Raw genomic sequence first — 26,682 nt, 5'->3', positions numbered from 1 at the left:
AGTTCTGCGTAATGAACATGATCTAAAGAAAAGGAAGTGTTCTCCTCACAGCTTTCAGATCCACTGATGAACAGTGTCTCCTTCTGACACTGTCTCCCTCCTCTGTAAGATTTACATTACTTGTGTGGCAACCCTACATGTTGGTGGCTTTACTGTAAAGAAGGGAAACAAAGGAATTGAAGAGATATTTTAAAAGGACAAATCTCAGCAGGTGTGATTACAGGGAAGCTAAGGTACTCAGTGTACGTTCTGCCTCTAGGATGATGAAAATACCAGAAACAAATGCTTCAAACTGTACTAAAAGCCTCTCAGTACTACTTTAGCTAATGTAGTCCCCTAAGCTGTGAGCACGGGTTAAATTAGTTTAGTGGTACACAAATTCGAGCTTTACCTTCTGTTGGCACTTTGGACAGACCCAAATCCCCTTGGGGGCAGTTTTGAGGGGTGGGTCCAAGCAGTTGAGGTGATACGCTCTGGGACACGTGCCACAGGGCTGCAAGTTAACGCCACGCTTGCAAGCAGTGCAGTGTTCATCGTGGTGGATCTCATTCTGCAAGAGAAGAAGAAGAAGGATGGCTTGGGTGAAGTCAATCCATTGAGAACTTCTCTCTCTACAGCATTCAGAGCCTCTATTACAGCAGACAGGCTCACTGAAACACAAAATCTAATTGTCAAGAGGACCCTGACAGCTGTAGAAGACAACAGAAATAGTGGTGTATGATAGCAAGAAATACAAACAAACGAGCCAGGAGCAAGTTTCAGAAATTGAAACAGGTAGAAAAATAAAAACCAACTAATCAAACACAGGAGGGAGTCGACTAATACAGCCAGCTTGTGACGCAGGAATTATTTCACTTGTTTTTGATAATGTGTCACTCCAACACATGTATCACCACGCACAGCTCTACTCTGAAGCCTGGGGTCAAAGTCAGTATGGGGATCACTTGTCCTTCAAGTCCAAAGCAGAAGGAAGCCAGCAAGAAAAAGCTTCTGGGGAAAAAGCACGGTTCCATGTTTTATGCCCGTTGCCTCAAAGAGCAGCTAGGAAAACATGCTCGAGTAGGTTTTGCGACATACCCTCTTTTGTGAACTCCTCTAGAGGGCTCCTCTGTCCCTCTGTTCTCCCTGGCACTAATTGTTCTCTGTTCAGACTTGCTCTGACAACCTTTCTCCAACAAGACTGATTAGTACTTTGTCTGAAGCAATATATAAAATGAACCAAGACTCATCAACAAAGTTACAATGTCATGTAGTAAATTGCTATGCTAATCTGGTGGCAACGTTAATTACTCTTTGTATAATTAAGTGCATTTTAATAAAGGAGATACTGATTTTGAAACTCTCATGGCTTGTGAAGCATTATAAAACCCCCAAATTTTCCTAGTGCTTTTCCAGGAAGGAGAATAATAATTTTGTACCTTTGTTAATTCCAAAAGCATATTTTCATTTTTAGGGATATTAATTATAATGTTCCATGATAGTTTTAGTCAGGCTTATATCTTGAATTCTAACTCAGTCCTGTCAAAAAATCGCTCTCCAAAATATTACTCTTTAGAAATTACCTGCTCAAAAAGTCTTAATTTTAGCCTCAATGTAAAGAGATTTAATCTATACAAAGTAGAATGGTTCCTCGTTTTTCTTGAAATTTTCATTAAAACCACAAATCTGGACTAGCAATTTCTCAATCAGTGGATTCCACAAAGGAATTAAACTCAGGCCTTGCATATGAATTTGGATTTCTAACTTTGGGGCTCAAAGATTTAGTTAAGTGGGAAATGTTTCACACAAGCAGTATGAAAGGCAAAGACAATACTGCAATTTTGTACCTTGATGGAGACTACAGTAATCAGAAGCAAGCACTGAGTTACACGGGGATGAGAAAGACACTGGTAATAACCAAATTTTGCTACACATACCTTCCAGAATGGATCCTCATTTGCTAGCACATGAAAGAAGGGCAGAGAACAGATTAGTGGGAAATACATCGCTGCAGTGAATGCTAGTTATCAGCTATGGGAGTAATTTTAGTCAAGCTGTGACACAGGAGATCAGGACATTGCCAAAATTAACGCGGGCAGGAAAGAACGCAACAGCAAGCAGTGGAATTAGCATTTAAGATTTAAAAATTTACATAGCAGGAATCCCATCTCCAAAGGACTGATGCTAAAATGTCATAGTATGAGAAGCACATTCAATTCCGAATTTTCAGATATTTCCATGCAGAGCTCCTCTCCACATGCCAGTAGTCAAAAAGTCTTTCTTAAGGACTTCAGCCTGCTGGGTGATGAACAGTCTGGCCCCGGACCAGCAAGGCACTTAACTTGGGGTATGAAATTGGTGCCACTGACTTACCGTTAAACACATGTTTAAATGTTCAGCTGATTCCTGGCCAAAATGGTCAGCCACTTGTGGGAGTGAGCTTTATGTTATCATCAACTCTTCATCATCAAACTACTCCCACCCAAACCGCCAAGATTTTCTGACCTTTTGATGAACTGAGTCTGTAGTGATTGCATGCACAGTCTGATAAGGACAAGAACCATCAGAGCTCACTGGAAAGCAGGCCAAGCCTTTCATAAAAATATTTGTGAAATCCATCACGCTTCGGTCCAAAAATAAAAAGCCAGAAAATTTTAACAGCTTTATGGAAACCGCGTAGTAGATTGTAATTTTTGTTGCTGATTTGTGAAAGGCTTGTGCACACTGTCCCAGTGACAAACAGCTGATGGAGAGGCCCTTCTTTGGATTAAAGTGGAGACAACCAAACTGATATTTCTGTCCTTCCGTCCTTCTTCAGCTCCCTGATTCACAAGGGGAATACAGCTGCCCCGGTGCGATCCCTCACATACAGACCAACCTGCTGTTACATACTTGTTTTAGACTCTGATGTGTGCATACACATGAAGGTGCAGACGCTTTCGGACTTCACACGCATGTACAAAGACGAACATAAGAATGAAGGAACAGCTTCACCAAAATTAGACCAAAGGCTATAAAGCCCAGGGTCCTTTGCTAACAGCATCCAGTGCTGCCACTTGTGCACAGAGCGCAAGACCTGGGCAAGCACAGAGTAAATTTTTCTACTCCAGAAGCATCCTTCTGGATGCTAGCAGCTTATGGGCTTCCCAAACCTGGAGTTTGCGTCTTCATTTTTATATTTAACAGCCTGAGATAGATTTTTTTTTTTTCTTCCATAAATTTGTCTACTTTTCCCAACGATTGTAGCATCCTTTGGCAATGAGTTCCATAAATAATCACAGACTTATAAAATCTGTAGATGTCACTTCATATACACAAATACACACACAGAGATCCACTGCGCTGTGACACCGTGATTACTCAGGGGATATAAATGTTGTTCAGATAAACAGAGGCTTGATAATTGAAGAGTCTTTCCTACAAATGATACATGTCAGGGGATGTGACCTCATTTCAGGTAAGACATTTTCAGATAAATGAATCCTGATTAATTGACATTTTGCTCAAAATTTACAAGAATTGCTCTCTTCTGCATTTCTGGAAATGACGGTTGTTTCCTGTACTTCACAGGGGTTTTTTTAGTTTGTTTATTTCTCTTTTCAGCTCACTTTTTCTATAAAGTCGCAAACATTTAAAAATATGTCCACTTCTGCCTTCTGGTTGCTGAAAAACTAAACTGAAGACAACTTTTTTTAAAGGAGCTTTTTATGAGAGAAGGGGCAGTCAGCTCTGCACTGAGGGTGGACAACTAGATCACTGTGGTGCTGAGCTGTCGGGCACAGCGTTGGCCTTCAGCTCAGAGCCTGCACAGCATCTAGAACAATGGCGCCTGGGGCACGCAGCTAACAAACCCCTCCAGAGGTGGGCAGTTCTGCTCTAAAGAAGCCCAGCTTAAAATTGTCAGAATCTGCAGAATCCCAGCCCCGATTCTGGATGCTGGAAAAAACCCAAAGATACAGGTCTCGAAGAGGAATTAACAACTATGGAGAGAGAGTGCTGATTTCCAAGAGGCTCTGAGACAGCTCTGTCACTCTCCTACTTCCTCGCAAATAAAATGGGAAACACGTGGTGGGAAGAAGGTCAGAGATATCAAACCCTAACTTAAATGAAATCCACCCTGGGGCTAACCGCACGCCTTGCTAACATTGCCATTCTCTCCTGGTTTTTCCCATGTGTTTACATGGGAAAAACAAGTGCTGCGATAAGACAAATAATAAATTATAATTTTAATTCTGAAGATAAAACTAAGCCAGGAATAATGTTCTTTCCACTGGGGCTTACATGAGCATGGGTTCCTGCTAAGAGGGATGTCACCATAGCTGTTTACCATGTAATAACCTCCCTTGTCCTCTGAGGGCCTCTGCATTAGAGGCATATGATAAGTAGGCCAATTGTCTGCATCTAGCAGATGAAGTCTGAAGGTAGAGAGAAGCGCTGCTGCGTTTCCCTAGGTGATCCTGTGGCACAGGAATTCAAGGCAGGAGCCAGAAAGCTGAATCTCAAGCACTTAAACATGACACTTCACAGGGATATCAAGCAAACACTGAAAAACTGTCAAAAGTTCATGTCTTAATTGAAATTACGCCTGTAAATGCTCCTAATATTGAAATAATATTTAGCTTAGAAAAAGACCTATCTTCCCCTACCTCTAACATACCACAGTAGAGCCTAAGTTATAAAGGCATCACGAGGGCAAGGACATAATTCCATTTCTTTACTGGCCTTCTCTCCTCTGAAATGCAACTCAAGCTTCTCACTTTCTCTCTTAAAATCCTACATGGGCCTCATCTGAAGAATTAAACTGTACTCAAGGATCTCTGTGTTTCGTCTCCCACCTCCCCAATCTTTGCCTTCTCTATATGTTGCACATTTTTCCTAGAATGGGCTTCTTCACATGAGCTAATTGTCACTATCCCCAAATGGCTCCTCTAAGTTGTTAATTCTCAAGGTTTTTACCGTGAAATTTTCAGCATCTGAAGTTCTTAGAAATACAAGATTGGAAGTCATCTTCAAGGCCATCAAATCTAGATTTATGGCTCCAGCTCTTGGAGTCAGAAAAATTGTGTGGTTTTCAGCCATTGTTTTTAAAGCAAAAGGTAGGGTAAATTTCTAGCCCTTGAGGATGGACAGCAGTTTCTTAAAGCTAATGAAAAGAGGCAAATGAAAAGCCCAGAATAGTAATTATTTTTAAAATCCCAGTTCTTCAATATATATTTTCAAGCACTTGGGGCTGGCCACACTGCCTTCTTCAATCAGTCCTCTCACTGCACGGTGCTTACAATACCAGAGATCTGATTTTCCACTGATTGCAGAGACTTTGGCTCCATTTCTACACAGTTTTGACCTTTAGCCTTATCCTTCAATTGTTTTTGTGGGAAAACCATCTATTTTCACTGCACACTAAAAAGTGCAGGGACCTTACACAAAGTAATGCCCTATCGTACCACAGCAGTAATTCATATGAAATCCTACTAATAAATATTTAACATGTCATTACAATAGTAGTAGATTCATTTAAAAAATATGCTTACCTCTTGTTGAAAGGAACAAGGGGTTATTCAAATAATTTGATGCAAGGCGTTTCCGCTACAAGGGAAAAGAAACCAACCACAGTGTCACTGGAAAGCGCTCTGGTTGTCTCTTACTATTTCATATGAACAATCTCCATGAGCTTCACAGAATCACAGAATCATTCAGGTTGGAAAAGACCCTTGGGATCATCGAGTCCAACCATCAGCCCGACTCTACAAAGTTCTCCCCTACACCACATCCCCCAACATCTCATCCAAACGACCCTCACATACAACCAGCTATCCAGAAGCAGTTCCACCACTTAGAATATTCACTGCTAATCCCTGAGACAGTCGTACAAGCAGTTGCATTGTTTACCTTTCTAACAAGTTCTTCACAGAGCAGTTAGATGTGCGTTAAGTTTTATTAACCAGAGAGAAATGCAAATTGCAAATGTTATTGATTGGGTTGCAGGATACGTTGCAGAGGTCAGTAAGAGCAAGGCAACAGCGACAGTAGCTCCAAGAGTAGCAGATAAACAACATCCATGAGGGAAAAACTGTAATAAATTGCCGCTGTGAGATGACACCTTTATTTGCGTATATAGAAATGGTGATGGACTACCCACCTGCAGAAAAACATCACTAACTTGTGATGTGACACTTGCCTACAGCTCATGGGAACACATTCCGTTTGCAAGCAACGCGTTAGTGCCTAAGCAAAACACTTCTCTTTCAGAAGTTAATGTGTACAACCTCTAGGAGCTGGCAGGGATTTCAGTCTGCTGAGGTCACCAAAGATTTTTAAACTTACAACACAGACCACTGGAAACCTGACTGAGATGTTTAACTAATTTAATGCAGCTCATCCCCAACTTGTCAGATGGTAAAAGCTGTTGGTCAATAGCAAGCCAGGCTTCATTAACAGTCTATATAACCCCTAATTGTTTCTCTGAGCCATCCAATACTTGTACGGCAGGGCTGGAAACAGTACCATTTTCCTCCATTAGATGTTGTTAGGCTCTGCTCGGAGGAAAATTAGAGGGTTTTTCCTAATAAATGATTTATTCTGTGGCGAGTAAACTGTTCTCTTATACATGGGTGCCTGCCAGTCTGTTAATGAATTTTGAATAGATGTTTCTTCCTTCAGAAAATACCCAGCCTGAAACTTAACCCTTTCCTATGAAAAAAACCCAACACAACAACAACAAAAAAACCAAACCCCAAAAATAAATTAAAAAAAAGGTGGGAAAATAGAATGATATCTCAATTTTTTTTAAAGAAAACGCTCTGGAAAGAAAAAGCACAACGTTCAAGTGAAGACATAAGACCGTGATCACATTTTTGTAATCAAGGAAGTTAACATCACCACTACAGATGCTGAGCTCCTGCCGTTTTGAGGGGCGTTGGCAAATAAAAAGTCTAATTTATATGCAATTTCAATTTAAACAATCATGAATTAAAGATCATTCAGCAGACTAACCGTAAATTAAACTGCACCAAAATGCCTGAAATGCTACAAAATACCTCAACTCACTGATTAGCAAATCAATCTGAGCAGCTAATTGATCAGAGAAAAACCATCTGCCTCCATTTTACTTGAACAGTATTCCCCATGGTCAGTACTTAATGACAACTCCTAATGAGGACACAGCTGATCAGCCACAGGACTCTTTCACAGACATTTCTTTCTCCATGCCATCTTTCTCTTCAGGATACGCTTTTGAGAATAGATATAATGAGAAGTATGAACCAGGGGTGCAGCAGACCTCCTCCATCACCTCCTCCATCCCTGCTCCGAGATAATTGAGTTTCTCACGAACGTCCATCAGACTACAGCCACAAAACGCTACTGCAAGTATTTTAATAAACTCATCAGGAGAAAAAAGTCTAAGAAAGACACTACAAATTTAATGCTAGCAAGGCTAAAGTTCCTACTGTGTTAAATCCTGGATGTATGGACATCAGTATTTGCTCTGAAGACATCGCTAGAGAAAAGCTGAGGAGTTCTGAAGAATTCAGGTGCCCAGAGCTACTCTGGAGTATAAAAATCTCCAATACTTTCAAAAAAGAACAATCAAGCCACTAAACAGCTTGACTACAGTGTTTCTAAGTTTTTCTTAGCCTCATCTGTGTGATGTCTGCCAACAAACACAGAAATCTGAAATGCTGGCATACCAAAAATTCTGCATCGCTTGTACCTAAATAAAGAAAAATCACTTTCTTTAGGCTGAAAGAACTCAGAGAAATCTTGCTTAAATGGAGAGCTGGCTGCAAATTTGTTTCATTCCTGTAGGAAGTTCAAACAGGAACCCCAAACTGTGGTGAAATTTTAAAGGTGGATCTTTAATAAGCCAAATAATGCATATATTCAGTTCAGAAACAAAGAAAAAAAGCTATTTCAGAAGAAGTTATGTCTATTTATATGCTGATTTTACACCAGGTCTGCAATCCAATATTACGTAGGACCAAATTTGGCTACTACTAAAAATGTAACAGCGTAACAGACAACAGAGATTATCCAGAGCATTTTATTTTTTAATTATGCATTATTATATTATGCAGGCTTCCATACCCCCTGCAGAGCACGCTGATTCTTAAAACCAACACATCCCTTTTATGAATGTCACTAATAAAAAACCAAATTTCTCCATTTATTATTTGGCGCATCGGAAAAGAGAAATAGCAATGCAAGTTTGAACATAATGCAGCACTTCTGTTCCTCAGTTCTGACCTAAAGGGACTGTCTGCGTGGGTGAAAGAGTAATTAGGTCCCACATTAATTTAGTCCTTTTAGCCTTTATTAAAACGAAGATGAATTCTAGTTTGAAGCAAGTTCTGTTGTGGGGTGAAAACCTGTTGCTTGGCTGCTGCAATGAGATCTTTTCCTTCTTTTCCACATCAATATCTCTTTACAAACAAATGCGTGGTTCTGCATTTATATATACTTTTTTAATAAGAAACACTTAAACCTTTTATTGACATGAAATAGAAAAAAAGTGAATGATAAAGTACCTCTGTTTCCAAGAGTCCACTGTAGGCTGGATTTGCTGTGCTTCTTCTCTTTCTTTCCTGACGCTTGCTCTGGATTTCTGTAACCATGGAAAGAAACGTGAACTGTGCGTTTCTCATTCATCAGGGAAAAATGTAGATCTAACTTGTTAAGCAAGATGCTCTTACCCTCAACCCCCTGGGCTTTGTGTTCAGTTTCAGTTTCTAAAGTATAATTGGGTTGCATCAGCACTGGTATTTGCTGCAGTTCAAGGTTTGCCATTAATAAGCTTTTCCTTCTAAGATTCAGAACACAAGCATTTTTTATTTTTGCCTTCCTCCAAGGTGGACTTCTGCTGCCCTACAAGATTTTTATTATGATCCCTTCAGGCACATATTCAGCAAGCATCAACAGAGAGCTTTCAAAATGCTATCCATGTCTGCTATTAACAAAAATGAAGCATTTAAAGCAGTTAAGCCTTGTAATTCATATCAGATGAAAGCACAGAAATCCTTTAAAATTTAATTTACGTTACTTTTTCTCTGCAGAGGTTAGAAAAAGCACGGCCAGAATGGCACGGCTAGATTCGGTTCTAACTAGGGAGTGATGATTTACCCATCCAAAAATATACAACTTCATGATCCTGAGCATGCAAAATGTTGTTATGAGCCGTACATGTATTCGTGTCACTGGAAACAGCAGCACAAAAAGCAGCTCACCAAATTGCAGTCCTGTTCAGAAAACGGTGAAACACAAGAGAACTCCCTTCCGCTAAACGGTAACACCTATTCAAGACGGTACTTGCTGAGGGCTGCATTTAGCAACAGTTAGGCACGTGCACGCTTCTGTAAACACACATGGAGAGAGGGAGCGGATCCCTCGACCACTGAAATCTGCAGGTTGAATGCTACTTTTATCTGAGCTAGGATTTCATTTCCGTCGTATGGAATTTCTTTCTCCAGCTCTTGACGTCAGTTCAGAATGGCGAGATTATTACAACCATGTTATTTCAGAGCCTACCTTTTCTTTTAATAATAAAGTACAAGCAGACATACTTTAGCAATGAGAGCCGCCCAGCATCTATCCTGTGACATGAAGCGTGCACAGCTGGGCTGATGCTCTATTCCAAAATGTTTTGTACGTGAATATTGTAAGGCAAAGACTTTGCACTGAGGTGCCAGAGGGATCCTGTTAGTCTAAATGCCCCTGTGACGGTGATACCTTTGTTCTGTCTTGCTCTAAGTAAATCTCAGAATGAGAAGAACTGGCAGGAGCACCAGCTCTTCAGCCCAGAGGACCAGGAGCACACCCAACAGAAACTCAGGACACCGTTTGGTTCCGCAGAAGGTCTGTCATCTTTCATCAATGTCTGAGCTAAAGAATTCTACCTCAGAACATCCTCAGCACCAGAAAATGGCCTTCAGGATATTGAGCACTGTCTCCCACTTGCAACCCAACAGTAAGATACAGTCCGGCTTTCAGGATGTTTACGATACATGGGAGTTGGATTCCCAAGACACAGTTCTGGTTCCCAGCCACCCTTTCCAAATGCTGATCACTTCCCCACAGAGTAAAAGGGGCCACGGACCACTTTAAGCGTTGCTACGGTAAATGGTATCAGTATTGTCGGTCATGTCTCGGACACGGTGTCCCTAGGGACGAGGCCAACACTCTGCATGGATTGTGTACTGGCCTGAGTTCCAAGATACTGATTTGAAATTTTTCATTCACAAAAGACTGCTGGCTAAGCCGCCACTCTTGGAGTGATGGATCTATCAGAAGGAAACTGGATCGACAAGAAAAACAGAAGAGCAACTACTTGCATATTCTGGCTGGGTTTTCCCACTGGCAGAGGAACACGTCACCTCTCATGCTCAGAAGGTGCCTTCTCCAAGGGCACTTCAAAGAGTACAGGCAGGTCTGTACGCACAGTCTGACATGAGCTAGACATATGCTCCACAGAATCTCACCACCAAGAAACGTGTGAGCCGAGGCCGCGCCGAGACGTGCGATAAACGCCATGGCTGCAACCCCTGCCAGCATCTCGTTAACATCCTCGGTGCTACGCAGACTCCAGACCTGAGGATCTTGTATGGGCAACGGTTCTGTCCCACTGTGACAGTATTCCCTGTGAAACGCTTGTCTGGCTCTGCTGAAAGCTCCATCCTGAAGCGTCCAGACCCTTTGGTGCTCTCTAAAAGGAATCAGGCCTCAGCAGCAGTGGAAGTGCTAGACATGGCCAGCAGCCTGCCACAGAGCCACCAGAAGAGGAATGGTTGCTCTCAATGCGTCAGTTCTTGCATGGGGAATGCTCTTGAGTCTGAAACATGACAGAGATGTCACGACAGAGGAACCACGTGCCTTGATGCTAGCCAAGAAAGGGAAGAAGTGGCCCTCTGATGACTCTTTACTTTGGTTTCAACAGGGTGAGCTGGAGCCGTGGTTCTTGCAGCCAGGCTCACAAACCCACGCTACGTGGTCCGTGAATCCAGGGCTTGCGGTGTCTCAGCACCCTTGCAGGGAAAAAGCTGGAGATAGGGCAGCCCAGGCTCAGCCTTTCAGAAGATTGTGACTTTTCACTGGCCCAGAAAAAGAAACAAAGAATTTGACACTGCAGAGCCTTCTGTGTCCGTAACTGGGCCGAGCATCTTCACGAGAGGACTGTGACGGATCAGTAGTGCTCTGCCCTTTTGGATCCCAGGTTTAAGAGAGAATTTCTTCAGTACATGCTCTCACCAAGGCAACAGAAATATCTGATGGGGTCTGAATCACACATGTGGTAGACACCTGGAAAGCAGCTTTGGAAGAGGCATCGCTATGGTACAGAGATAAAAGCAGGCTGGGGTGGGGGGGGGGGGGAGTAATAGCAGTGAGAATAAATGGAAATAGAGACACAGAGAGAGAGAGAGAGTAATGAACTGAAACAGCTCCAGACATACTCCACCCTCTGCAGCCATCAGGGAGGGAGAGCACAATGTCAGCACTTTATTTATGGAAACTGTGAACAAAAAATATCCATGTTTGTGATATAAGGAGTATGTACATCTGAGAGTGTATCTGTCAACAATCACACCAAGACAGAACAAAAGGGTATGCTGGTATACTATCTTTTGTTACTTGTTACTTCTGCTAAAAAGTATTGTCTATATTTCAAAAGAGGGCTTAATAAAGTAAAAATAAATTTGGTTTAACTGATTAAAATATTCCAGTAACCTAGATGGAAATATTTCAGGGTTTTTATTTTGCTACAGTAAACCAAGATGTGCATTTTTAGGATGGCCTCATCTAGAGAGTTCTTTTAAAGTATTGCTTTCTAGCTTTTTTTTTTAAACACAATGGTAATGCTAAAAGGAGTTCTAATAGGCTAGAGAAAGAGATTTAGTATGTTACAACCATGCACTGCATCACCGAATTGGGCTATCTTATTCCTTAGTTTATTAATTTAAAAAATATAACCCAAACAGAAAAAAACCACTAACCTCTAAACTGTAATATATTTGACAGAGATGAATAAATTTGAAGATAGCTTTATGTTGGAAGCAAAGCTTCAATAAGCTGCTGCCTTCATCAATAAACACCCTGTATAGTCATTCTCTGAGGCCCGTAATGACAATTTATCTTGAGGGAAAGCTGTACCTTGCAGAATGTCAGTCAGTGGAAGCAGCTGGGCTCATCTACTGGTAAAGGCCTCCAAAGATGCCTCACACCCAGGCTCTGTAGAACAGAGCTCTTTTCCCAGTAAGGGGAAAGATGCTTCTCTGGACATGAGGTGGAAAGGCTGCGAGGCTGACAGAGAAATCCATCCTGAAGTGGATCATAGCCCTTCACCACAAAATGAATGAATAAAATGAAGAAAAGCAGTAACCCTGTGAATTAATGATACCGAGTGAATAAGCTTTTAATGACCCAATCTTGATACGGTTTAATTCCAAAAATGTGAAATTGAGAAATACATTAGAAGTACTAAAATAAACTGAACTGTGTAACGACCACTGCTTCCTGACAAATAGCAGTGGCTGATAGCTGTGAATATGCCATAGCACTAAAATAAGAACCTTTAGCTTGTGAAAGCTATAGGGGTATTCACCAATACTCATGAAGAAATACCCTTTCCATAGTAAATAGCTCTTGATGGGAGCCATTTATTTAAAGGTAGTAGGAATATAAAAAGTGAATTTGTCTGTCAGAATTGATTCTGCAGAATTAGTATTGTAGCAGTTAGGTTCAAAATGCGCATCTCCGCACTCACTGTAGAACAAACAGGAGAAAGTGGTACTTGGTGTTTGGAGCACAAGCATTAAATCCACACCAACAATTTATTAGTTCCAATGAAATAAAAGGGTAAAGAATTATTCAAAATAAAGTTCTCTCTGTTGTAAGCATAATTTGCACTTCAGCATAATTTCAAATGTTGTCCTATTTTCCTTAGACAAAGAAAACAAGAACAAGTCATCATTTGCACTTTTTGGATTATAAATCTTCTCCTAAAATTGCTGTCGCTTTTTAATTTCCATTTCAATCCATTACCACTAAGGGATTAAAAAGGCCGGTGGCTTAAAGTTTCTTTAAACTGCTTTCAAATTCTCAGTCACTGGGACATTAAATGATTTTCTAAAATGCAGATTTATAGAGGAAAAACACTGAAAAAAGGCAGCAAAGACCCACAGAAAACCTGCTGCATATACTGAGGTGACCTTAGAGTTACGATGCTGTTTTCTCCCTAATTCACAACCTGTCTTAAAAACAAGGAACAGAAGCACAGGGAATCTTACTAAAAAGAAATCAATCTGTAAACTGTTAGATACCTCTTGAGTCAGCAGGGTATCTAAGCACGTGCCTAACTCTAAAGCACACAGAACTTAAATTCAGTGCACTGAAAATTCCTCAGTACTTTGCTGATGATGGTCCATGGGATGGATAGTAAATGTCAATTATCCTTAACATTTTTTGTGATCAGGAATCACTGTCAGCTGACAATGATTTATTCTGTAGAACTCCAGAGATGATTAACGCAAAAGATGAAAGTCCATCTCACGTGGGGAAAGAGGAGAGGACGTGCGTGCTACAGAAGATCTGGATAAACATCTTTGAACCTCGCTGAGTCTTCAACCAAATCACTGCTTCTCAGAGCCTTTGCAGGCTTTTTGCTTCACCAGCATCCTCCAGTTCACAGAATCACAGAATCATTCAGGTTGGAAAAGACCCTTGGGATCATCGAGTCCAACCATCAGCCCGACTCTACAAAGTTCTCCCCTGCACCACATCCCCCAACATCTCACCCAAACGACTCATCTCATCTAAACATCCAGGGTGACTCCACCACCTCCCTAATTGTTGTTTAACATCCTTTAAAAGACCGTAGCGACTGAGTGAGCCCAAATGCCAGCTCATGCCCAGCCTGTTGGTGCTGGCTGCAGAGCCAGTTCTCAAGCCTCTTGAGCTGTGCGATGGGATGGGAGGCAGAGCAAAATGAGGTCGCCCGTTATTTTGAGGCTGAAAAGCACAATTGTGTATAGATCATATTTTCACCTGATTTGTCATTGCCCTTCAGCGGACAGAATCACTGATTCCTCTTAGCTGCAGAGCAGCCAAGAGAAAAGATTTCACTCAAAAACTGCACTGTAAAACAACGTATGCCATCTTACCTTCCAAATGTTCTGTTGTAACCAGTCCTAATGCTACCATGAAGGCAATTTTCTAAGGAAAAAATAAACAGGAGTTAGATTTTCTACTACAACAATCATGGTAGAAGTAAATAAATAAGTCTAGCATTGACAGAATAAACCCAGTAAAGGTCTTTTAGAAATGTATCTTACTTGAATGCATAGTAATAAGAAGAATTTGAACTGAAGATTTGCCTCAGATATGCCTGGTCAGTCACGTCCTACTTGTAAGACTATATGAACTTTAGCAGTTCAGAGACTTATGAAGCCAACGCTGTATGACTACTGATTTTATACAGCGCGTGATCAAAATTCAGTTAATTCAATCAATTGCTAGTTGCTTTGTTACTTCACTCTTTAGAGAAGTAATTGTGTATTATTATTACTATCTGGACATGGCACTGTTTTTATTGGACGTGAGCAAGAAAACAAGATATGGTACACTTCCACTGAACTTTACAACACTAAACAAGACATCTGAAGCTTACTGAAGGTCCCCCCCTCCCAAAAAAACTTTCAGAAATTTCTCTTCCCAAGTTACAGGAGCAATATCGTGTGCATGAATTATGAAGAGGTACACTGGTCCAATATTTTCCCTCCATGAGGAGTGAACTAACATCTCCTGACACTGATGAACTCATTTTGCAATGAGGAATCTGATCTAAAATATTACTCAGAACTCTTGTACACTATATATGCACAAAACACATCTTCATTCTAACAAATCTTCAAAACATGCTGAGGCAGTAATAGGGCAAGTACTAGAGTAGATTCTAAATTTTCTGTCAGTGATTTTTCATTGGGAAATTTTTCTTTGCAGGAGAAGTTTTGCTGAAGCTTTTATTCCATCTTTTTGATGGGAAACAAATTCTGCTGTGTTGTTCCAACTCCAAACTGAACTGAACTCCTTGGTTTTGAGTCAAATCTGTGGTAATGTGGGGCCTCAGGGATCTCCTCCTCTTTCTGCTGTGCTGAACAATCTTGTTGGATTGTGTTACCCAAGTGGCATTTTCATGAGGTGCAATTCCACAGAAGAGACAGTCTGACTACAAAACCCAAGCTTTTAGGAAATCCAAGCAAGCAAAGCCCACACTCCAGCTCTGATAAAGCATCCAAAGACCATGAGAAGATGCAAATATCATACTCGCCCAAAATAAAATGTGTAGGTTTAGGTCAAACTAAAATACAGTGTTTATGCAGTAGAAGGTCAAAACATTCTGTTTCAATCGAAGAAGAGTCAGGAGAACACATTTCAACACTTCAAAGTCAAAATTAGTTTGACCTTCTTGTTTTGTGAAAAGCCTGATGATTCAACTTTTCATTTCAGTTCAGGATAAAATCAACTAGAAAGTCACTGGAACTACCATTTCCTTTGCAATTCTGACTTTCACACAGGGAAACTGCGAAAGCAAGCACATCCTCATTTTTTAAATTAAAAGATCTAGCTGTGGGGTGGCTGCTTCAAAATCTGAGGGTCAGGATTGGACATCCGTACCCCTCTTGTATCTGTGACAATATCTTTGTCAAATAGGTGAACTAACAACCTCCTAAAACAGGAATACTTCTTTCCACAGTCTCCTAGTATGTAACTCTCCCTGTAGATTAGAAGATGGTGACGTAGAATGTCATCACTGGCAGTTTAGAGATATTCATGCTACATTTCTGCCTTCCGTAAGTGTGGTAATGACATGCACATGTGTTCATTTGCATGTCAGACCTTGATTTCAATAGGGTTCACTCCTTACGTGTCTAAAACACCAGCTAGACACAGTGGGGGCCCCACACCTGAAGGGAAAGATGAACATTTGATCCGGGATCCACTGTGCAGATCTGAGAAGAAAATGAGTCAACTGAGCAGAGTTACAAGTTTCACCTCACCCCCACCAAAAAGGAACTTCGTGGCAGGATACATCTCAGCGCTCTGAGCAGAAGTAGTAATAACATTTAGATACAGAATCAGAAAGTTGGAATGGTTAACGTGCAATTGTGTTTTCCCAACGGAGCGTGGAATGCCTGTATTACCCGAAGATTAAACTGTAGGAGGAGCATACATTTTCTGACATCTAAACTAAAATTATTTGAGTACTGGAATGCTTGCTAAACAATTTCCTCTCTTCATGCTAAAATTATTTGAATACAGCTCTAATTAAATGTAATGACAGCATACTTGCTTAACATATGAAGAGCCTTCATAAATGGACTTGATAATTATCTCACTATTAAACACAGGAAGGGTTAGCTTTTATAGATATTTGAAAGATGGTTCCTTTTAAAAAAATCCCAGTAGAAGCTGTATTCTTTTTAACAAGCATATTATATTAACAGCATATTTGTTTTTATGGGTTTTGCTATTTCACACTCATGTAGCTCGTTGGATTCCACTCAAAATACCACTTCCACTGCAAAGCTTTTCTTTCAAATATCACAGAGTCTGTTGTTTCTCCTCTGTGCAGGAATACACAAAACTGAGGCTTCAGTTTCTCCAGATTTTCAGTCCAGGCCTTACACTCGCATTTAGTTCACAATTGCAACGTGTCTCTCTTGTCCTTCTCAGGTGGGATTAAAAACACTGTGAGCTAAGTAACCAGCATTTTTGGCAGTGATTGCTAGAATGTCCTAGAAAATGTTGCCAGAAATATAAAACTTTGCCAATATAGAATTTTTTAAAAAGGAAAAACTTTTGGGCAGAATCCCATTTCTTTTTGTGCTGAACTCAGGTCCTTTTAAGCAAAAAACAGCTTCCCAGCAGAATGGCCAAGCCAGGAACAAAAGACAAGAATTATCCTCAGCCTTCTCTGTTTGTTCAGGTACACTCAGTAACTGCATATGGGATTCCTGGCTACTGGTGAGTCTGGTGATTTCTGGTTTATTTGTTTTAAATTTTCAATTTGATTTGTTAAATCCCAGTCTGTCATGACTAAGACTCACGTAGAGCCATACTGGAGTTCCTGCCTCAGTTTCGTGCTTTGAAGATAAATAAAGGTATGGAGAGAAGTGCGCAGAGTGGCCATTTCTTTTTTAAAAATATCATGGTATCTTTGTTACTCTTTGCCTTAAATTGAATCATCTGTTTAAAAGCCACGAGTGCTTTTAAAAATGCGCAGTATGTCTTTTCATGAAGCAAAACAAAGATTTTTACAAAACCATTTCATTTTGTAATTACATGTTCTATTTATGTCATTACATGTATTTACACTAATTATGCTGTTAGTTCTAATTACACTAATTGCATAAATACATGATAATCAACTAAAGTTTACTTTCAAAGAACAAAAGAAATTAACTCTAGACCTACATTTTTACGGCCGTGAAACAAATCTATGAAAAGAAAAGAACTGTCATACTTAAGGGCATAGCTTCAGCATCCTACCCCGAAATTGGTGCTTGCCAAGACATCCAGTATACACGGTAGGAGCAATGTTCTTGGTTACAAAAAAGGTAGTCAGGATATTCTAGTTAGCAATTTAATGAAAAGCTCATTAAATTTATGAACGCTATGTTAAAAAAAGTGTGCCCAGTCCCACGGTCTCTTCCTGCATCTCTCTGGAAGATTTTTGTTCAATATTCTTTCTTGGGGATAAGTTACAGGCAAAGAAAAATGGATGTTTTTTCTAGCATTCTGCTTTTAAGCAGGATCTACTCGCCTTTCTGCCCCTAAGGTGCTACACAGTAACTAACCTTTTGGAAACACTTCCCTAAACAAAACAGGGCCCTACAGTCCCATCATTCAGTCGCCATGAAGACTTATACGAGGGTCAAATTTTAAACTTGGGAGGTTTCCTAAATGCAGTTCTGCAGTGCTTCTGCATAAAGCTGTGACATTCTAGGCTAAAACCCAATATTTATCCTTAACACCGTTTTGACTATACCAACCTCCTAAAATGGTAAGTAAAACAAATGACCACCCACACTGCTCAAGTAGCATTATAAATTTATACTGTAATAACCCTCTTAAACCTACAGCTCCAAGGTTCTTTTGTGCTACACATTTACTAGACTAGTAAGGTTAAGACTTCAGATGAGCTGAGCATTTCCACAGCAGAAGTAGATTCAGTTTGTATGACTTCTCAAATTGCCTCAAAAGTGCACACAATCCATTGTGAATACATCTAGTGGAAAAACAAAACGCCTGGTGAAGAGAAACCCTGCTTCTACAAGGGCTTCTGATTTATATTTTAGTTTACACCACAAATATAGTTCATTAAAGAGATTTAATCTTTAACCTGCTTTCTACTCTCTCGCCCAATTTGAAGAATTTTAATGTATTTCAGACTAGAAAGAATCTGTGTACATGTGGGAAGACATGTACACAGCAAAGGCAAGAAACTGTATTGTTAAATACAATCTAAAAACTGCAAGGTTCACTACAAAGAAGATGTAAAAGCTCATCTTACAAAAGAAACGTTAAATCAACCTCATGTACATAGCAAAGGCAAGAAACTGTATTGTTAAATACAATCTAAAAAATTGCAAGATTCATTACAAAGAAGATGTAAAAGCTCATCTTACAAAAGAAACATTAAATCAACCTCATACGCAGCCTGTAAACCCGATGTTATATATCTGATAAAATAAAGTATCTTAAGCTTGTATACGCCTTTCACAAGAAATACAGCTATAGCCACACAAGTTGCCTAGATTATTATGAGAGCCACAATTCTTACATTTTGTGACACTGGAAGGTTTGAATGATGCAAACCAAACTTGTTAGAGCACCTCACTGGTGAGGAAATCACCCCAATTGCAGTGACTGGGCAGAGAACAGCTGGCAGAACCATGAGCACAAATGAAGTAAATACGTACACACAGGGAAAAATGTTTAGAATTGGCCCCTGATACCAGACTGTAGCTCACTTTTTTAAAAAAAAAAAAAAAAAAAAAGAAAAAAGATCACCTCTGGATTTTCCTCCTTTTTCTTTTTGGTAGCAGGGGGTCCCTGAGCTGACTCTTCAGGAGGTTTCTTTGTCTCCACTTTACTTTCTGTCTGGGTTTGGACTTGAGGCTGAATAATGATAACCTAAAAGACAACGTACAAATAAAAGATGAGAATTCACTACACGAAACTGGCTTTTTCTGCCTGAAACCTTTGATTCTTCTTTGAAGGGTTACTTGATACCCCTACAGACAACAAACGCAAATCACAAGCCAAAAATATTTAGAAAAAGGTATACCTGGGTTAGGCTTCTAAATCCATACTGAAGTTTCTAAAACTTGATTTTTATTGGTGCATTATAAACCTACTGCAGCCTAAGGGAGCCATTTGATCAGTGCCTCTGAAAATTAGGACAGTTTCTATTTAGAGGACTTCTGAAGCTGACTCAGCAGCCTAGCTTTAGCACTCACATTGTAAGTGATTTTAAGGTCTTCCCTTTGATTTTATTTTGCGTACAGGTAGAAGAGATGGGTTTACTACACATTCAAAAGCACAGTCTGATCTCAGTCACAGCAGTGTTATTTCAGAGTAAGTACATGTGGATGGGAAGGAAGATACTCCTCAGTACTACGCATGTAACTGAGATCAGAGTTCAGGCCTCAGCATTTACGTGTTATGAGCAGTGGATGTCCGGTTTTGCATAAACAAAATAAACTATAGGTGTTTTAAATTAAAATAAACTCTGATTTAGAAGTATAGGAATTCCTACACAGATCTCTTATACATGCGTGTATGTTAGTACATGCAGCTGCTCATATCTGAATTCCCACAGGAAGATTTATATGGTGCAGATAACATTATCTCAGAATCCATTAAAATAAAAGAATGAAAGACAATTTCTGACCATAGAATTACACATGTGACTTCATACCCACAATCAAAGCTTCATGAAGGACTACGGAAGACCTTCTCGAGCTCATCTTCTTGATGAAGGTTATTGGATTTGAACGCTGGGCCTTTTCGATCTATTTTGTTGCTAACTTTCAATCAATGTTAGTTAATTGTTAGATACTTTATCTCAATAAACTCACTCTAGAAGAGTCAAGAGCATAAAAAGGGATGTTTTTCTAAACCAGCAGCCCGTTTAAGTAAGAGAAAAATAAATTATGTTAGAGAAGTGAGGAAGAGGTGCCTGCTCTTATTTACCTCAAAAGCCATCCTACGTTCTGTATTCTTTTTTAGCATTGTATGAAAACTGTGCTGCCAACAAGACCCAAAGTAGCAGGATCCCAGTAGCAAACTACAGTGAATGTCAGCTGGGTACATGGGCAGCCTTTATTGAATCTGTTTCTGGTGTAAGAGTGGTGAAGTTCTTGCATTTCAAAGCTGAAAAGCAGTACAAAGAGGAAACAAGAAATTCACAACTTGATTTTTTTCCTACTGACTTATCTGCTGATCAGGTTCGAAACCCTGAGTTCTCATTTCATTTGGTCTTCCCCGAAAGTGTGGAAGGGAATGCCTGATTACTTGATATACTCCCCCGGGGTCAGTCGATATAACTAGTATCCACTGTATAATTGAAGAGGGAGTCCATAGGAAATTCAAGCCTGCACAGAATTCAGGGATATTATTAGTGAGGATTGGTTTAAGCAAATGGAAGATCATATGGTCCCATTAGTGTCAGGCTACATAATGATGCATTTTGTTCCCACAAAAAAAATAGGCTTGTACACAGATTAATGTCTACTAGCATCCATGTGTCCCCTTAAGAATCTTCCCACTGCTTTCTGATTATTTTCTTCAAAAGGAACCACTGACACCACTCTGCACAGGGCCGTGCACTCCCAGGGGAATATTCTGCTTCCATCTGCAATGTAATTCCCCTGTTTGATAACCAAAAAAACCCATACATGGTGAAAAGCAGAACCCACCTTGCTGTCGGCACTAATGAGGAGTGGTTGCACTTTAATGCTATCGTTGACGACAGAGACAGTCGCGCTGGTGCTGATAGGAGTTGCATTGTTGGGGGAGGTGGAAATGATGGCGTATGCCACACCTGCACTGCTCAGAGGTGATGAAATAGCTGTAGACTCGGTGACACTTTGTGACTGGCTGTTAGGCGTCTGTACATGGCTGACGGTGTTATTGGCAGTCGGGAGGGCCGGGCTGGGGTTTTTGATGCTGACTACAGTTGCCTTCTGGAAGGTGGGAGGCTGCTTGGAAGGTTGGTCTCTGCACGGGGAGATGGGGAGGCTGTCTGGAATCAGGGTCTTTGGCCTAACCTACAAACAGAGAGTTAGACATTATCAGGCGCAGCCTCACACTGTAATGAACAACCACAGAATCCCAGAATCATCTCGGTTGGAAAAGCCCTTGAAGATCCTCCAGTCCAACCATGAACCTCACACTGACCGTTCCCAACTCCACCAGATCCCTCAGCGATGGCTCAACCCGACTCTTCAACCCCTCCAGGGATGGGGACTCCCCCCCTGCCCTGGGCAGCCCATTCCAACGCCCAACAACCCCTTCTGCAAAGAAATCCTTCCTAAGAGCCAGTCTGACCCTGTCCTGGCGCAGCTTGAGGCCATTCCCTCTTGTCCTGGCGCTGGTTCCTTGGCTCAAGAGACTCATCCCCCCTCTCTGCACCCTCCTTTCAGGGAGTTGTACTGCAACTCTCTGTTTGCAACACTGCAAACGTGCGCTCTCCCAGTAGAATCCCTAATTGCATTAGCCACGGAACAGGAGCATCTGGAAAAAGGTAATGTAGCAACTCGAAGTAGCCAGCCATTCATTCATTTGTAGATATATTCCCAGCGCTCCTCAGCTGGGTCATTTTGGAGTCCTTAACTCATTGCAATGCTGAACAAGATGGGAGGGAAAAGTCAATTCCTCACTTTTATTAGCACACATCCATACAAATGCTACTCGAGTTCCATCCGGTTCTCAGTAGGGATGTTTAAGCCAAAGCCTTTGCAGAGAATGGAGACCCCAGACGCAGTAATTTCCTGTTCTGAAGGACACAACACTCTTGCTATGAATTAAGGAGTGGGAACTGAATCATTAAGGGGGTTGTGGGAAAGCATTTACAGGAACAATAAGCGTATGCATTTATGCTGGTGGATCAGTGAATGAAGTAATGTTTTTAAGATGTGCCACGTCTAATGGAGAGGAGATCAATCACACAATCACTCAGCTCACCAAAAGGAAAAATAGAGAGGGGAAGAAAAGAAACCCACAACCATCGAACTTCATATTTTCACAGAATCCCAGAATCATTCAGGTTGGAAAAGACCCTTGGGATCATCGAGTCCAACCATCAGCCCGACTCTACAAAGTTCTCCCCTACACCACATCCCCCAACAGCTCACCCAAATGACCCTTAAACACACCCAGGGGTGGTGACTCCACCCCCTCCCTGGGCAGCCTATTCCACTCTCTGACCACTCCTTCTGGGAAACATTTTTCCCTAATGTCCAGTCTGAACCTCCCCTGTTGCAGTTTAAAGCCGTTCCCTCTTGTTCTGTCACTAATCACCTGTGAGAAGAGACCAGCACCAACCTCTCTACAACGTCCTTTCAGGGAGCTGTAGAGAGTGATGAGGTCTCCCCTCAGCCTTCTCCTCCTCACACTAAACTGTCCCAGCTCCTTCAATCGCTCCTCACAGGATTTATTCTCCAGGTCCTTTTTTTTGTTGCTGTAAGTAAAGAGCTAGTTTACAGCTGCGGGTGGATGCAGAAGGAACTGCCACGGATGGAGGGGGAAACTGTTTGCCAAGCTTTGGGAAGGCTGCGGCTTTACCCAGAGCCATGACTGATAGCTGTGAACAATTGTTCTCAGCTAATGTGATGTGTTTCCAGTGGCGTAATTAACGTCATCCTGTCAACATGGCTCTGCCTTAACAACGTATTAAGTACGGTTCCAGGATTGAAAATAAATAATTTAAACTGCTTCACATGAAGTTAACTTCACTCCCAGTTTATTCGTTAACACGGCCAGATAAAACAGTCGGTTCCCTCTGTGCTTATTTAGTCCTGTCACTTCTCGCACCTTCCACACTGTGAACCAAAATGACAAGTTGTAACAGACAGACACGGGAAACAGCTGCCTGTGTCACTGCACCGTAGTCTACAGGAGCCCTTCCAGGGATGCCGACTTCAATCCTGAGCCTAAGTAAGCAATTTAATGAAAACGCAGGGATTTACTGATGTGCAGAAAATTACAGAATCATAGAATCCTCGAACAGTTTGGGTTGGAAGGGACCTTAAAGATCATCCAGTCCCACCCCCCTGCCCCAGGCAGGGACACCTTCCACTAGCCCAAGTTGCCCAAAGTCCCGTCCAGCCTGGCCTCATCCCACAGGGCTCATCCTCTATCGTGTCCATCATCCTCTATAGTGTCAAGGAGCAGCCGTACCCCTTTGTCCCCACAGTGAATATTAAGTGCAGCAACACACATGTTACGAGCTCTTTCTGTCTGGACAACTTGGCCCTCCATTGCCAGTAGGATCCTAACACCTACGAGCAGTGCAAACGTGTATCAGAGGCACAGTCCTGCTCGGGAGTGTTTCAGTTGTCAGCAACCAAGGCAGATGGAAAGTGAAAGAGGAAACAGAGCCGAAGAAGAGCGAAGAGGGGGGTTTGCCCAAGGTCCTGCATCAGACTCGTGACAAAGGCAGGAAGCTGCTATGCTCAGCTCACAACTTCGGGGTAACGCTGGAAGGACTCACAGACCCACTGTGGAATGATGCAAAACTAGGCTGAACTATGACTAACCATAGCCAAGGTACACCGACAGTAACTGAAGAGGTTTTTGCTCTTTTTCCCCTATCCAATGACTTTATGTAATGATTATTTGATTTATTTAGTTAAGATACCAGACAAAATACCCTGGCCAAGTTGTTTAAGAGAGGAGTCTATAATTAGCTTCACATACATAATTAGTTAATGGTCTTATTTTCAGAAGTAGCGCTCAGAGGATTGGTTTAAACCCATCTCAGCCCAGGCATTCAGCAAAACTAAGGCTTCTAACATAAACAACAGCTCAGTGCAATAGGAGACATGATACTTAAAGCAGCTTGTTCATGTCTGTGTCAGAGTCAGTTATACAAGGCACATCTTGTAATATCTACTTTTTTATTTTCATAATAATATCCTTTCCCTCCTATGTTATAACTTATGTAAGTCTCTCATATGTAAGCCTTTAACAAATTACTCATGCTCATGTGCTCAGAGACATGTTCACAGAAATAGTATCATTATTCAGAAAAGAAAGTCTGAGAAGCTTGGCAAAACACAGTTAAAATGTATTACCATGGCTAAAAAATCCAAATTTAATCCTTAGCTGTTTGGCCAACATCTAAATTTTATCATCTCTCCTTAAAAGAAAATAATTTTCTTTTCAATTAATGTAACATCTGTTACCAACAGAAATACTGTAAGCACACAGATAAGCACACATATACAGAGAAAGAGAGAGAGAGAGAGAGAGAGAGAGAGAATAAGGAGCAGTTCACATCAAAGATTCAACAGAACAGTCACTGAGATCCATAGAAAAAATCAAGTCTGACAAAAAATCAGCTCAGGAGTTTTTCTAGCCAAAAACTGTCATGTAGTCTACCAGGATCTACTGTATCTGTCACTCTTAATTGCACTTTTATATTTAATCAAAAGCCTAATTAAAACTAAATGCCTATATCTATTCCAGCTATATAATTATCTTTTCTGCACTATTACATATATATATTGACTGCCAGATGTAATACCTCAACCAATCCTACACACACCCTCAATGCACATTCTGCAAGTTGTGGATGAATGTATATTACTTTGCTATAAAATAAGCTCTTCCTGCACAGACAATTAAACAGACTTCATTTTGCAAAGTAAAATATTCTCTATGAAGTGCTTCATACTGAAATAATCTGACAGGATTCACCACACTGATACAGCACAAGAACATAGGCCGGGCGTTTTCTGCCACCGTGTGATACAAAGGAGGTATCGCGGTCTTTAAGTCTGCAAATTCCCTGGCAAGTTCAGCTAACATTGTGAGAGCGTATTTAGTTGCAATTATAGAATAATAAAAAGGGTTGACTACAGAAAAAGTTTCAGGGGCCCCTGAGTCAAAGCTAAAATAAATTCAAGTTAAAATAACGTTTATTTCGACAGCCCGCAGTCATGAATCCCAAACAGAAAGCAAGCATAGAAGCCCCGTGTGCTCTAACACCTATGAACCTTTCCCCCTTGAATATAAACACTAAGCTTGATAAATAAGTATTTATTTATTTATTTAAACACACTTAATAAATAGCTAAGTGAAAGACCTTTAGCAGCGTTTCATGTTAAGAACCAAACTGCAACAGTAATCTGTGAGAATAAATGGTGTCAGCTGGGAAGGAAAAAATGGAGGAAAGAGCTAATATAAATTCCTTCCCCTCATGGCAAAGCTGTAGCTTAAATTTGGGAGCTGAAAGGAGGACAGTGGCACTAGCAGAAGTTTGGAAGTTGACAGGCACTGAAGAAGAACTGGAGAAAAACTAGGGCAGGGCACGGGCTGCATTTCACAGGCGAGGAATCAAACAGACGTTTCCTACCGAAGGTGCCCAGGTTGGATGGCACCGGTCCCCATGACAAGAGCCACAGAAAGAAAAGGCGCAAAAGTTTAGCAGAGGAGAAGAAAAGAGAAAGAATAACAGACAGCATGTATGTTACCAAGTGAAAACTGCAACTGTTGGCGAGCGCTGCAAATAACAATTCTCCTGTAGCTCAACCCTCCTCTCCCCAAATATCTTTCATTTAACTTCTGACAGCTGTCAAAACAGAATGTGATACTACCAGGGCTCTAAATGCAGGAGAAGAGAGAGCTTCTTCTTGAATGTGATTTCACAAACGCGTGTTGTTCTTGAGTTTCCTCGATACCCACAATAACAGAAAAAAATTTATTTTAGACAGCAATATTCAGACATCCCTGGTACTTCTCAAATAGCCTGCAGGTGAGCACAGTGTTCAGGAAGATACTCCCAGACCTGAGAATTCACTAGGTGGGGGCTGTCTGCTCTTCAGACAGGGAAATAACAGGGAGCCCAATCCTGTGAGATGTGCAGAGTGCTCTTCTGTTCAGCAACCCCTCGTTTCATATATTTTAAAGAGTTTCAGATCAGGAAGGAATCAGCTCCTGTGACTGATACAACTTCTGGTATATCCCATATCATTAAGCTCCATCCAGATGTCCCTATATGAAGCCCAAAGGCTTCCATTCCAGCTCTGGAGAGCACAAATTGTTGAATACCACAGAGGTGAACAAACTGCTGAGTGGCGGAGGTGGGAGAGCCCGATGTGTGTCACCGCTGACAAAGGCAACTGTGATCATGGGCAACCTATTTCCTGAGCTACATCCCATCAGGTGAGCCGCTCCCGTGCTGTCATAGAGAAAAAGAAGGTAGAAAAGAAAAACTCTTACAAAATAAACCTCAAGACCGAACCCAAACAAGTATGGGGGAAAAGGAGAAGAAGGGAAGGAAAGCACACAACTCCTCCCATCTCTGGGGGCAATTCTTTGTAGTCCTAAAGGACAGGATTTAATTAGAACAGTTATCTCTGTGCAGATCTGCAGGTGCTATGAGTATTGTTAAGGGCAATCCTGGTAAATGTGTTCTCCTTACAGCCT

General features: G+C 41.1%; 1 protein-coding gene across 3 annotated transcripts in view; it reads right to left on the bottom strand.

Annotated features, from left to right (window-relative positions):
* The window catches only part of PHF21B (PHD finger protein 21B), a 172,348-nt gene that overhangs the window by 7,615 nt on the left and 138,051 nt on the right, over nucleotides 1-26,682 (bottom strand). For all 3 annotated transcript variants that reach the window (XM_074872134.1, XM_074872135.1, XM_074872136.1), the window contains 7 exons: nucleotides 20,949-21,299; nucleotides 19,039-19,161; nucleotides 14,127-14,178; nucleotides 8,505-8,581; nucleotides 5,511-5,565; nucleotides 1,917-1,939; nucleotides 392-550 (listed from right to left, as the gene is read on the bottom strand). In XM_074872134.1, coding sequence (XP_074728235.1) covers nucleotides 392-550; nucleotides 1,917-1,939; nucleotides 5,511-5,565; nucleotides 8,505-8,581; nucleotides 14,127-14,178; nucleotides 19,039-19,161; nucleotides 20,949-21,299 — 840 coding nt within the window. The remainder of the gene's footprint in view (nucleotides 1-391; nucleotides 551-1,916; nucleotides 1,940-5,510; nucleotides 5,566-8,504; nucleotides 8,582-14,126; nucleotides 14,179-19,038; nucleotides 19,162-20,948; nucleotides 21,300-26,682) is intronic.

This window comes from Strix uralensis, chromosome 5, assembly GCF_047716275.1.
Source record: "Strix uralensis isolate ZFMK-TIS-50842 chromosome 5, bStrUra1, whole genome shotgun sequence".
NCBI classification, from domain to species: Eukaryota; Metazoa; Chordata; class Aves; order Strigiformes; family Strigidae; genus Strix; species Strix uralensis.
The sequence above is the reverse complement of the archived record's forward strand: the minus strand, read 5'-3'. Positions and strand labels throughout refer to the sequence as shown.